General features: G+C 40.8%; 2 protein-coding genes across 2 annotated transcripts; one reads left to right on the forward strand and one right to left on the reverse strand.

Annotated features, from left to right (window-relative positions):
- Positions 1 to 3,809: 3,809 nt before the first annotated feature.
- On the reverse strand, positions 3,810 to 5,808 carry LOC117561159 (heat shock protein family B (small) member 11). Its single transcript, XM_034238455.1, has 5 exons — positions 5,548 to 5,808; positions 4,628 to 4,734; positions 4,177 to 4,245; positions 4,039 to 4,082; positions 3,810 to 3,941 (listed from the first exon to the last, which is right to left on the reverse strand). Exons 1-5 carry the CDS (start codon positions 5,637 to 5,639, stop codon positions 3,849 to 3,851), a joined length of 405 nt encoding a protein of 134 aa, XP_034094346.1. The 5' UTR covers positions 5,640 to 5,808; the 3' UTR covers positions 3,810 to 3,848.
- Positions 5,809 to 5,825: 17 nt separating this feature from the next.
- Positions 5,826 to 12,106, forward strand: smn1 (survival of motor neuron 1, telomeric). Its single transcript, XM_034238451.1, is given in 9 exon segments — positions 5,826 to 5,972; positions 6,477 to 6,548; positions 6,640 to 6,693; positions 6,695 to 6,754; positions 7,730 to 7,921; positions 9,224 to 9,412; positions 11,259 to 11,333; positions 11,491 to 11,598; positions 11,860 to 12,106. Coding segments are annotated over 9 exon segments (855 nt in total). The 5' UTR covers positions 5,826 to 5,924; the 3' UTR covers positions 11,917 to 12,106.

Consider the following 12,106-nt stretch of genomic DNA (forward strand, 5'->3'; position numbering starts at 1 on the left):
GCTGCAACTCCACCTCCTCGGCCCGTGCATCGGGCAATATGAGTATTGATATGGCTGGGTGGAGTGGCCTCATTTATGCTGACATATTCTTCATGTCTCAACCAAGTTTCAGTGAGACAGCATATATCAATATTATAATCTGATATTAAATAATTTACCAATATTGCTTTAGATGCTAGAGATCTTATGTTTAAGAGACCACATTTAATATTCCTGTTTTGTTGCACTGTAGTAGTTGTTACATTTACTTTTATTAGGTTATTATGTATGACACCTCTATTAGGTTTTACCTTAACTTGTCCTTGGGCAGACACACACACCGCTAATATTGGGTATTTTATTGGGTTCGGGATTCCTATGGATGACTGCCTAGGAGAGAGCGCAGAGAAGCGTGTAAAACTGCGACTCCGCCTCCTGGTCTCAACTCCAGTTTGTCATGGATTAAGTCCACAAAGCCCTGAAATGTTTGCCGAAATGAGATCTGCACCTTCCAAAGTAGGATGAATGCCGTCTCTCTTAATCAGACCAGGTTTTCCCCAGAAGGCTGTCCAATTATTTACGAAGCCCACATTGTTTGCTGGGCACCACCAAGACAACCAGCGCTGAAATGATGACATGCGGCTATACATGTCATCATTGATCAGATTGGGGAAATCTGATCAATGATGGAAATATCTATCAATATTTGTGCATACCTCCAGCAATGTTAACTATTTTGAAGCACTTATTTTAACTGATATTATACATAATGTATTATACTCTTATAAGATGTATGTAGATATTTCATCTCCGGCCAAATGTTCCAACTTGGGATCAATAAAGTATATCTTATTTTAAGCTGATCGATGGCTACTGCCATATTTGCAAAATGTGCCTCTGAACCTTGCAAGTGCATGTTTCAGGCTTATCAATTAATGTAATGTAATGTTATCAATTAACAACAGGGGTCACAAACATAAGACCAGCTGTTAAATAAAGCTCTTCTGACCTTAGCTGGCATGTGTGTATATATATTAATGCTGCCCATTATGGGCACAAGCAATTTTCACCCATTTATTAATTATGTTTTAAATTTGAGTGTTTCCTATCCCCTAAACCTCCAGGGATGTACACAGTTTAATACTGGCAACTTCTTATTATGGGAAATACGAAAACGTCTTTTAAAACTACAACTCCCAGTAGAGACGTGCCATAGATAGAGAACATGTTGCGAAACAGAATAGCCAGCATGTGTAGTTCTGGGGACGGGGTGGGGGAGGGGGGACGCGGTGGTCCCGTTCAAATCCAGTTTTGGACATTCTGCCGTTCGAGGCTCGGCGTAACCCTCGGAGCACACTCTCCAATCACAGAGCTTGAGGACTATCACGGGGTTTGTCAAACAGAGCACATGGTGTAGTCCAAACGATAGCTGGGGATTGTGGGTAGTGTAGTGTATTCTGCCATCCTTTACTCCGAAAAAATATTTGTTTCTCCGAATCGAAGGGGGAAAATACAAAAGCATTGCACACAATTTAAACCAATCAATGTTGTGTAATTAACAAGGATAATCTGGTGTTTTTTAGTCGATGAGTAGTGCAGATATCACTGTAAAATCAATCGACAGTAAGAGGAATACTTACTTCCGGGTGTACAATTCTCCGTTATCCAATGGGAATGGACGCTCACATTGCCTTTAAGGGCAGCCGACACAAACGAATGCCGTGCTTCCATGAGCGTCAAATCCCGCCGCAGATGGGAATACATTGCAATCAGTTGAAAGCTATTTGCGTCCCTTTATGACGCTGAAGGAGCCTAGGAGCGTCACAACTGGACGCCACGGACACTGACCAAACGTCGCTCCTGGACGCTTAGGGAGTGTGTTGAATGTGTATCTTCTTCCTAAAATCTACAATTTGTTATCATGCCACGAGTGATCAGAGTGGTTTTTCGATGTTTTCATTGTCTGGTATTGTATCATTATTTAATTTAAGCCCTGAAAATTACTTGTTTAACTACTTCCTTGAGACTTCAAGTATATATATTATTTGTCTTCTATGTCTAAACATTCTGAAACTTATTTTCTATTAGGTTTGAGTTACTGTGCAACAACATATGAGATCTTTGAGCATAAGCGTTGAAATTGGATAACTCACAGGAGGACTCTTTTCTTAATAGGCAATACTGATGTTGTGTTCTTGTACCTTGTTTGTATTAATTGTCTATATTAACAACATACAGAGTGTTGGTCCAGCAGATGTCTCAGGGCGATTGAACAGCAGTTAGGCAGTCGTCCAAAGCCTCCTGGTGACAATTTGGCCGTGCCCTGCAGTGACATGATAATAATGCCCTCATATCCTGCTGTGATTCTCCTGATCGGCTGACAGTCAGGCACAAAAGGGCCTGAATCCATTATTAATGGGGAGGTGCATTTGCAAACCGGTTCAACATTCAAAAGAGCCATCTTTGCTTAAATATTCACAGGAGAGAAAATTGAATATATTCACAATGTGAACTGTTGTGGGAAATCTATAATTGCACTCCAACAGAATGGGAGTTTTCACTACTTTTGATGGTCCGACCCTCACCTCTAAAAATTATAATAAATATTCCATACTGATAAATAATAGATGAGTCAATAATACTATACAGTTTCTACCTTGCCCTCATTACTCATTACCCACACACATAGTCAAATGTGCTACATCCCAGCACTACCCCTAAGCAATTAGTTGCTCTAAAATATCAGGGGGCTAGTTATTCAGGCATGTATTTCACAGTGTTATTGGTTTATCCGGAGCCCTACATGCAGGCCAAGCTCCCGCAAACACAGCCTCAGCAAATCCCCGAGCTCCTCTGCAGTCACCAAAGTAATTGGGGAGGGAGTCCCAAAGGGTCCTCCTCGCACACACTGCTGAAATCTCTGCTACGGACGAGTTGAAATGGCAATGGAGGTAGATAGGTATCTGTGTGTGTGTGTGTGTGTGTGTGTGTGTGTGTGTGTGTGTGTGTGTGTGTGTGTGTGTGTGTGTGTGTGTGTGTGTGTGTGTGTGTGTGTGTGTGTGTGTGTGTGTGTGTGTGTGTGTGTGTGTGTGTGTGTGTGTGTGGGATAAAAGTGCAGGAGGTGGATGGAGCGACCTATTTAGGCCCGCAGTAATTTAGAGTCGCTGGTTAGCTGGGAAACCATCTGGTTCCCCAGCCAACCAGCTGCATCGCCCATTTCTATGGGGATGTCAATTTTCGCTCATGGTGGTAAGGGGGGGGCCTGTCCGGGTGCCAATTTAAGCCCCCACTGCTCAAAATTACTTAATTAACTCTATCTCTCACACAGAGAGAATCTCCCTTTGTACGTAAGTCTACCATTCATCACAATCCAACCCTTTTATTCTACAGCTTGCCAACTGTCAGCTCGTGAAATTAGTGAGGAGCAGTTGAATGCGGGATAAAAGCCCTATGAGCGAATCCATAATCTTAAACGAGCACAAACCCAAAAAATGGGCTGCAGGTAATTTCCTAATTTCAGGGCAGATTTTAAAATGCACCTTAGCTTAAAACCAGGAAATGTGTCTGGGACTGACGATCCGGTTAAAAACTAAATGTTTTTGTAACCATTGATTTTCCAGATTTAGGTACAGCTGCCACGAGGGACAAGATATCAGTGTGTGTGTGTGTGTGTGTGTGTGTGTGTGTGTGTGTGTGTGTGTGTGTGTGTGTGTGTGTGTGTGTGTGTGTGTGTGTGTGTGTGTGTGTGTGTGTGTGTGTGTGTGTGTGTGTGTGTGTGTAATCTAAACAGACTGATAATTAATGACTTATAAATAAAGACTAAAGCAATATAACATAGATCAGGCTTTAATTCACAACAATCAGGAGTGTTAATTTTGCACACTGACTCGATGCACTGAGGCGAAATGATCATATCCTGAGGTGATGATGAGACGAAGGTGAATTGCACCGCTCCCATTAAGCTGCAAAATAGAATCATATAAATAAAAGTAGGTGATTTATTTGTTAATTCCATTAATTGTATTTGTTTTACATTAAAATACTTTCATTTCGACTCACCGAAATAGCATTTGACTGAAGATGTCCCTCTGTTTGTTGAAATTCTGTAAAACAATGATGTTGTTAATCCCAATTAAAATTCTATGGCATTAAAAACCAAATTCACAAACAGGTGCTGTCGACGGCTGTTCCTCTTACCTTTCTCTGTAACAGACTCAAACTGAGAGGCACTCTGTGAGGTGTTCTTCTCTATCTTTACATGCTTGACTGCAGAAGAAACAAATCAAGACTAGATTTTCATAAAGTTTTTTTAACAAGAACAAAACTCTGAAACAACAAAAACTAGATGTATTCTTTTTATAAAGGATACGTTTTTCAGGAAATCTTGTTTTTGACAATGAGCATGGTGAATGTGGTTGAAAAATGACAAACATTAAAATAAAATAAAAACATTTGGCATATTCAAATGGGGGTGATTTGATAGCAGATTACATGTTTATGCCCTTTGGCTTTAAAATGTATTAGGGTTGCTTTGAATTAGATATATTGGGTTTATTGTCTGTCCATGGAAGTGTTTAAAAAATGGGTCAATTGGCAAACATTGCAGTACAGTAATATAAAAGGTAGCATAGTATGTGTGACACCATACCATTATAGCTGTCCACTGTCACTGTAGAAATATCTGTGGGTTCAGCAAAGCGAATAATGAACTCTTGAGGAAACATCCCGGTGGACATCCAGAACGTGTTGGTATTTCTTGATAAAAAGGGAAAAACAAACATCTTAATGTTATCGCTAATCCAAATGGTATGGGATTGACTACAGATAAATATAACATAAACAACATTTATTTATTTATAGAAGGACCATGCATACAAAAACATTAATCTCAGCAAAGAGAAGAGATGCAATATGCCAGATTATAGCTAATAGTTAATTTCCATTTGTGGTCCTCAGACAATAATAAATAAACACCCGATCCGACACATTTGACATCCATAAAACTAGTCAAGATGACCCCACAACCTGTGCATACTGGAGTCCAATTCAGTTCTTTTCACAGTACATTGACAACAAAGTCTTTAAAGATTTGGCAGCATTCACCAAAAAACAAAACAGTTTTTCGGTGGCCAAATATATAGCAATGTTCCGACCAATACTTATTTATGTATGTGATAAAGGTGAATGAATTATTGTATTAATATCACTCTGTAAGCATAATGTTACACGGTAGGTAGGTAGGTAGGTAGGTAGGTAGGTAGGTAGGTAGGTAGGTAGGTAGGTAGGTAGGTAGGTAGGTAGGTAGGTAGGTAGGTAGGTAGGTAGGTAGGTAGGTAGGTAGGTAGGTAGGTAGGTAGGTAGGTAGGTAGGTAGAGAGAGAGAGAGAGAGAGAGAGAGAGAGAGAGAGAGAGAGAGAGAGAGAGAGAGAGAGAGAGAGAGAGAGAGAGAGAGAGAGAGAGAGAGATATCCCTAGATAGGTAGCAAATGACACACAAAAGTAAATTGGAAGACACTATTTCCTCGGTTCGTAGGAGGATATAAAAATAATGTAATAACTTAAACACTAACCCATCCGTGATGTTTTCTGGAGGGTGATTCTCGTCGCTCGATGAAGCGACAACAACCTTTGCCCCCAAAGAAGCTAAAGATGACTCAATCATCTTCACTGACTCACACGGCACATATGATGCTCTCCGCGGCTGCCTGGTGTAGAATATAACTGTATATCCGACAATAACACACAATAATCTGCTTTGTTTACGTGTCTTGGAGAAGTCGACAGCTAAGCTAACCTGCGCTAACCTAGCTACTGTCGTTGCCAAGCCAACCACCGCGTCGCAACTAATATACGTCAGAATTAGAACACACGTCACTATTCACCGACGCACGTTGCTGGGTTAGTTTTTAGCAGTTAGCTTTGAGCAGTGACACTTACACGTCTTCTCATGGCGAATGGATACAAAGACACGTTGTTTTCTCGTGGAGGTGGACAGGTCAGTTATGATGCACTAATGAGCATAAGATGACAACACGTGCGTTGCTTTAAAGGCTGCTGTAGATTTGTAGAGTTGTTGAGCTTGGAAGCTAAGCTACAAACTAGCTCGGTTTAGTTGGTAACAAAGAGGAAAATATACAGAAACAATAAAACTAAATATCCATAGAGTATATGAAGTGTTTCATTTGTCGAAACGTTTCCCAATTGTAATATATTGTATTGGACAGACTTCACGTGAGCTAGCTTTAGCTGCTCGTTTATGTTGCACTTATTGTAGCATCCTTTCCAAAGTGCAGTGATGCAAAGCTAAACCATACAGGTCAGAGGTCAGGATAACTAAATAAAATAGCTACTAAAAAAAAGCATAAAAATCACAAAAGAGCCCACAATCCTTGTGCATGTTATCTGTCTTGTTATGCATTGAATGTGAAAATGTGTGTAAGAACATGAATCTTTTCATCTATAGAATCTTTTCATGCTATAAATCTGTTCTTATTTCCAGAGTGATGATTCTGATATATGGGATGACACAGCATTGATAAAGGCTTATGACAAGGCAGTCACATCATTCAAGGTAAAACAGGTGCTTTGCAATGCATGTGTAAGTTAAAGGGACATGTTTTTAGTTTTGCCGCTCATTCGTTTGCTTTTGGTCTGTGTTCCAGACTGCCCTTAAGGGCGATGAAGAGCCAGAAGCCTCCAAGAAAAACCTACCAGGAAAAAAAACGCAAGAACAACAAGAAGAACCAGAGCAGGAAAAGAACCAATGCAGATAAAGAGGTGACTAACTAAAGAATACAGATTTATTTTTATTTATTTATTCGTTTATTTGACAGGGACATTGCACATTAATGAACACTTAAAACATGAAATATGCCCAGTGTAAATATGCCGGATTTAACTTTGAGCTACTTTCCATCCGCAGTCTCCACATAAAACATTAAGAAAATGAAAATGAAAATTACAAACATAGCATTAGAAATACATAAAAGTGTAAGAGTCAAATACCCAAGTATTTAGGACATGGTCATACAAAATAGCAGTATCGATACATAAAGTGCAAGAGAAGATACCCCTGTATTAAAGTGCATTTAGTGGTGATTAGTTGAGTTGACTTTTAAAACTATTGAGAGTGGGTCAATCCCATATCTGAGTTGGGAGGCTATTCCAGTTTACCTAATCCAAAACAAACTCGCTCTCGCTAAGCGGTCCTACGACACTGGTTATCAACTCGGTAACTCAAGCAAGGGTTTCTCTCTCCGGCTGAGTGCACGTTCACATGAAAGGGGCGGGGTTAGCAACATTTAACCAATCACAAACAGGGAGAAACGTAATGACAGCGCAGCGTCATACTTCCTGAATGAAAAGTGAACTTTAATATTAGACAAATATGAAGAAGTTCAACTTTAAACATCCATGACTTAAACACTTTATCCAGGATCAAAGCCACATAGCTGTACCTGCAAGGTGAATACAGCTGGTAACAGAAAAAGTGTTTGAATGCGTTCATTAACAGGTTTATGATATCACTGCCCCGTCTAAGACACGATCTGACTTTAATTACATTTGACTCGAGTGTTTCGTCAACTTCATGTGTTGCTTAAAATAATACTTCTGCATACAGTATGTGACACTGTGAGTGTTGCACGGCCAGAGTTATCCCTGAAGTTAGCCGCTAAGCGAATATCCGGCTTCCGAGTACAGGCCTCTGACACATCCAGAATAGTGACAGTCTGTTTGTATTGTGTGTTGCAGTGGCAGGTTGGGGACTCTTGCAGTGCGTACTGGTCTGAGGACGGCCAGCTCTACGCAGCCAACATCTCCTCCATAGACGAGGATAAGGGCACTTGTATAGTTGTTTTTACAGGATATGGCAACGAGGAGGAGCAAAACCTTGAAGACTTGCTTACAGAGATTTCCGAGGCTGATGAGGAAACAAATGTCGAGGTAAAGCAGTGCATTACATTAGAAATGTTGCATTTTATTCAATGTATATTCAATGCCTCTTTATTTAAGGTTGATGGTGGTACATTGCATCTCTTGAGTTCATTTAGTTTGGGAACATTTAGTATTATTCCCTTTTTTAAATAAATGTAATGGCGTGACTGAAAACATTAAAGGAAAGAGGGTTCTTTCTACACATTTATATGTTCAGTATTGAAAAGCCCCTTGCACACATGCAGCTTAATTTGTGAATGGCTCACCAACTTTACATCTCGCTGTGCGCTATGAAAAGGAGCTGGAGTCATTTTCCAAATCACTCTGGCAATGAGCGACTTCTACAACTTTCACCTGGTGAAAAAAGGCTTCATTATTCCATGATACAGTTCACACAAGGTTCTGTATTTCACTCTGCAGATATGCACACCACAAATGGGAAATGACTTCAATGAACAGTGTCATGGCTTCCTTCCTTGTTTTTCCACCAAGCCACTCGACGCCTTAAACTCGTTTCTTTCCTTAAATTACTCACAGCTTGAATTGTTGCTTGGCCTCCGATGGTTTAGAAGATGTTGCGATGTGTTTGCTCAAAAGTAACTTTTGCACATGCAACAAAGAAAATAGGCCTTTACAATATTCAAAAGAAATAGGCAAAACTCAAATAAAACAAACGACTTAGGAATTATTTCTTTCGTGATAATGCTTATAACTTCACAACTTAAAGGGTACTTGTACGGTTTTAATGTACGAGTACGGTTAAAAACTGTTCCTCGACGACGTCTCAACAGGTTGCCCATCACTGTGGCGTTAGCACAGGCGCCGTGATAATTGTAGTCCTTTATAGTGCGTTGACTACAGACATCACAATTAGGTGGCCTTTCTTATCAAATCAAAATACTGGCTCTAACAAACAACATGTGTTGAAAATCATACAAACTGTCATATCCTTTAAGTTTTTATTTGGCTATTTTCTGAACATATGTTACCTAATTATTGACCGAATAGATCGGTTAATGTCAATTACAGTACTTCATTTTCTATCCAATAATACTTCTGGAATGCAATGAACATAACACATTGCTATCAATAACACTGGGTTATCAATATAAGGGTTACATGTAATTAATAAAGCATCTGATATGGATTGTAAGAAATGTAACAAGACACTTTTTTCTTCTGTTTTTGCCCTATTGCTTTGAGGGGTAAAAAAAACTAATTCAAATATATATTTTAGAAAATCCTCCTATGTGTATAAACTCATAAAAGAAGATGACAAATCAAGGCTAAAATATTGTCTCTGCTACTCAGGTAAAGGAGACAGAAACGTCAACAGAGGAGAGTGACCGGTCAGCCACACCCAACCAACACAAACCACAGCACAGTAAACCGCAGAAGTCCAAGAGCAACAGACAACCTCCTCCTATGTGGGGTCCTGGTTTCCCTGGGTTACCTCCTGGCTTTCCTCCTGGGCCGCCCCCCATGCATGCTTTCAAACAGGTGAGAAGAAAGAAGCCACATAGCACCTGTTTCTGTTCAAAGCTTCATCCTAGTACGATCCCACGATATCTTGACAACGTATCACCACCGTTGTCTAACAAACCAGCAACGCCCCCATTGATGTTATTTTATCTTTGTGTGCTACTCTACACTTGATTTACATTGTATTTATCAGAAAAGATTGTTGCTCTCTCACTTTGCATTGAATATTCTTCACCGCTCAGTCTGACATGAGGAAAGGGGGAAGGACGATCGGCTTAAAAAAACAGGCTTTGGTTTTGTTTTGAAAAACAAGCTTTTTATTCCATTTGATACAGTGATGTCACAGCGCTTTTCTGAAAAGTTTGAATATTTTTCAACTTGAAGCGCTCGGTGTGTCCACACAGAAACATTGGTGCCCTCAGAAATAAGCCGCTTTCCCTCGAGTCGGCCACATGCAAATACATGTGCTGCTTCCTCATCGGAAACAACTGAAAGAAGTTGCTGGCGCCCACAAAAGGCCTTATGAGAATGTCCCGGTAACAGACTATTTTCATACACAATAGGCGCGTTCACACCGGAGTACTTTTTCCCGTTTAGTTCCGTTAGTTGCTGGAATTTTGCGTTCACACCAAAAAGAGTACTTAGTTCCGAGAACTTTTACCCCCATCATTAGTGCCTGCTAGAGTGGTGGTACTATCCTGGGGAGAAAAAAGTACCAATTTATATTGGCTGGGCGAATTGCAAACCACGCCCCGTAAAACTCTGAACAGTTTTGTGAAGCCGCCATTGTATTTGCTGGCATTAGCATTATTAGCACTAGCATTAGCCCCACGCACCAACGGAGAGAGACTAACTTATGGCAACACAAAACAAAACATGGGAGCAGTGGAGATGAGGAGGTGTTGGCGTTCTGGCGATTTACTCGGAAGGCTTCAGTCGAAGCTGCTGGGAGTCCCAGCAGCTTCGACTGAAGCCAGTCCCCAACTCCGGGGACTTCGGGTGGCAGTATACGCCGTGAAGTGGTTTGCGGCCTGCCAGTAAACCCAAAGCAGAAGAAGTGACGTCAGCGGCTTCATTTGCGTAATCCTCCCTCAGGGACTTATTCCGGTGTGAACGCGATCTGTACTTAGTTCCATGGGGGTACTAAGTGCTGGGCACTAAGTGCTGGGCACTAAGTGCTGGGCACTAAGTGCTGGGAACTAAGTGCTGGGCACTAAGTGCTGGGAACTAAGTGCTGGGCACTAAGTGCTGGGCACTAAGTGCTGGGCACTAAGTGCTGGGCACTAAGTGCTGGGAACTAAGTGCTGGGAACTAAGTGCTGGGCACTAAGTGCTGGGAACTAAGTGCTGGGAACTAAGTGCTGGGCACTAAGTGCTGGGCACTAAGTGCGGCAAAGTACTTGGTGTGAAAGCGGCTAATGTCGCAGAAAGTTTGAAATGTAAGATTAGAAAATGAAGGCTTAATACATTCTATGAGTGGGTTAGTTTTGCTGCAAGGAAAATAATATAACAAATAATTTACAATGTGAACAATAAAACCAGCATATAAACAACAGCCTCTCAGAGTTGGCATTTATAGCCGGGAGATTGTATTGGGTTGCAATGAATCTAACTGGTGGTTATGCTAATGGCTCTACCCTCTGTATAAATATAACTCTGTATAAAAGCCATAAAAGAAGGAATAGTACAAATGTTGTTTTTTCAAAGAATGAATATGAAATCAAAGCTCCCTTGCAGATTGGACACACAAATGAGTAAGCCTCAGACTGTAGATATTTCATTTCAGGTAAAGTTCAGTGAAGAAAGTTTTTAGAGCCATGTTTCTCCTTTTTATCAAAAATGAATTTTTTGTGTACCTTCATCAGGGTGGAAGCAGAAGATCCGGTGGTCACGGGCCTGCACCTCCTTCCTGGCCTCCCATGATGCCTTTTGGTCCTCCAGTAAGTTTGCATATATCTCTACACTAAAGAGAAATGCTACGGCAGACACACACACATTTACTCCTTCAACTGGTCAATTAAGAAACAACTATCAATTCAAAATGTAATTGACAGACAACACATATTTTCATCTTCATTATCTCTCTCTCTGCTTCAGATGATCCCCCCCCCTCCTCCCATGAGCCCTGACATGGTGGATGACGAGGCTCTGGGCAGCGTGCTGATCTCCTGGTACATGAGTGGATATCACACTGGATACTACTTGGTATGTGCACAGAAGCTATCTGACTTATGATGGGCTATAGAGGAACATTACAGCCTATATTTACAGCCTCTTGCATTATTTAGCAAAGGGCAGTGGGTGTTTATGGTAATTATTTGGAGGAGTTTTGGGTAGTTACACACATTTTGCTGTTATTGCTTATCTACAATAACCTTTCCCTCCAATGCGACCAGCTGCATAAAAGGTGTGAGACCTTGATTTTTATAAGGTGAGCTTTATTAACATCGTATTCCTTTTGTACAGGGGTTGAAACAAGGACGCAAAGAAGCTGCCAATTGGACCAAACTGCACCACAAATGATTCGTCTCCACATCTCATAGTTTCTCAGCCACCCTCCCTTTTGTGCCTAATGTGTATTTTGTTGTTGTTTCAATTCAATGATTTGAAGGAAGTGTACGTGCTGTGAACACCAGTTCATCGCAGCTCCAGGAGGAGAGTTTTGTATTCTTTGTAAATAGATTAAATAAATAAAGGCTATCTGAGCACCGTT

Source organism: Gymnodraco acuticeps, unplaced genomic scaffold, assembly GCF_902827175.1.
Source record: "Gymnodraco acuticeps unplaced genomic scaffold, fGymAcu1.1, whole genome shotgun sequence".
Lineage (NCBI taxonomy): Eukaryota > Metazoa > Chordata > Actinopteri > Perciformes > Bathydraconidae > Gymnodraco > Gymnodraco acuticeps.

Coding starts and splice junctions, on each gene's coding strand:
- LOC117561159 (XM_034238455.1), bottom strand. CDS start 5,639: ATGATTGAGTCATCTTTAGCTTCTTTGGGGGCAAAGGTTGTTGTCGCT. Junction 4,735..5,547: donor CCAGAAAACATCACGGATGG/GTTAGTGTTTAA, acceptor CTTTTTATCAAG/AAATACCAACACGTTCTGGA. Junction 3,942..4,038: donor TTCAGTCAAATGCTATTTCG/GTGAGTCGAAAT, acceptor TCTATTTTGCAG/CTTAATGGGAGCGGTGCAAT.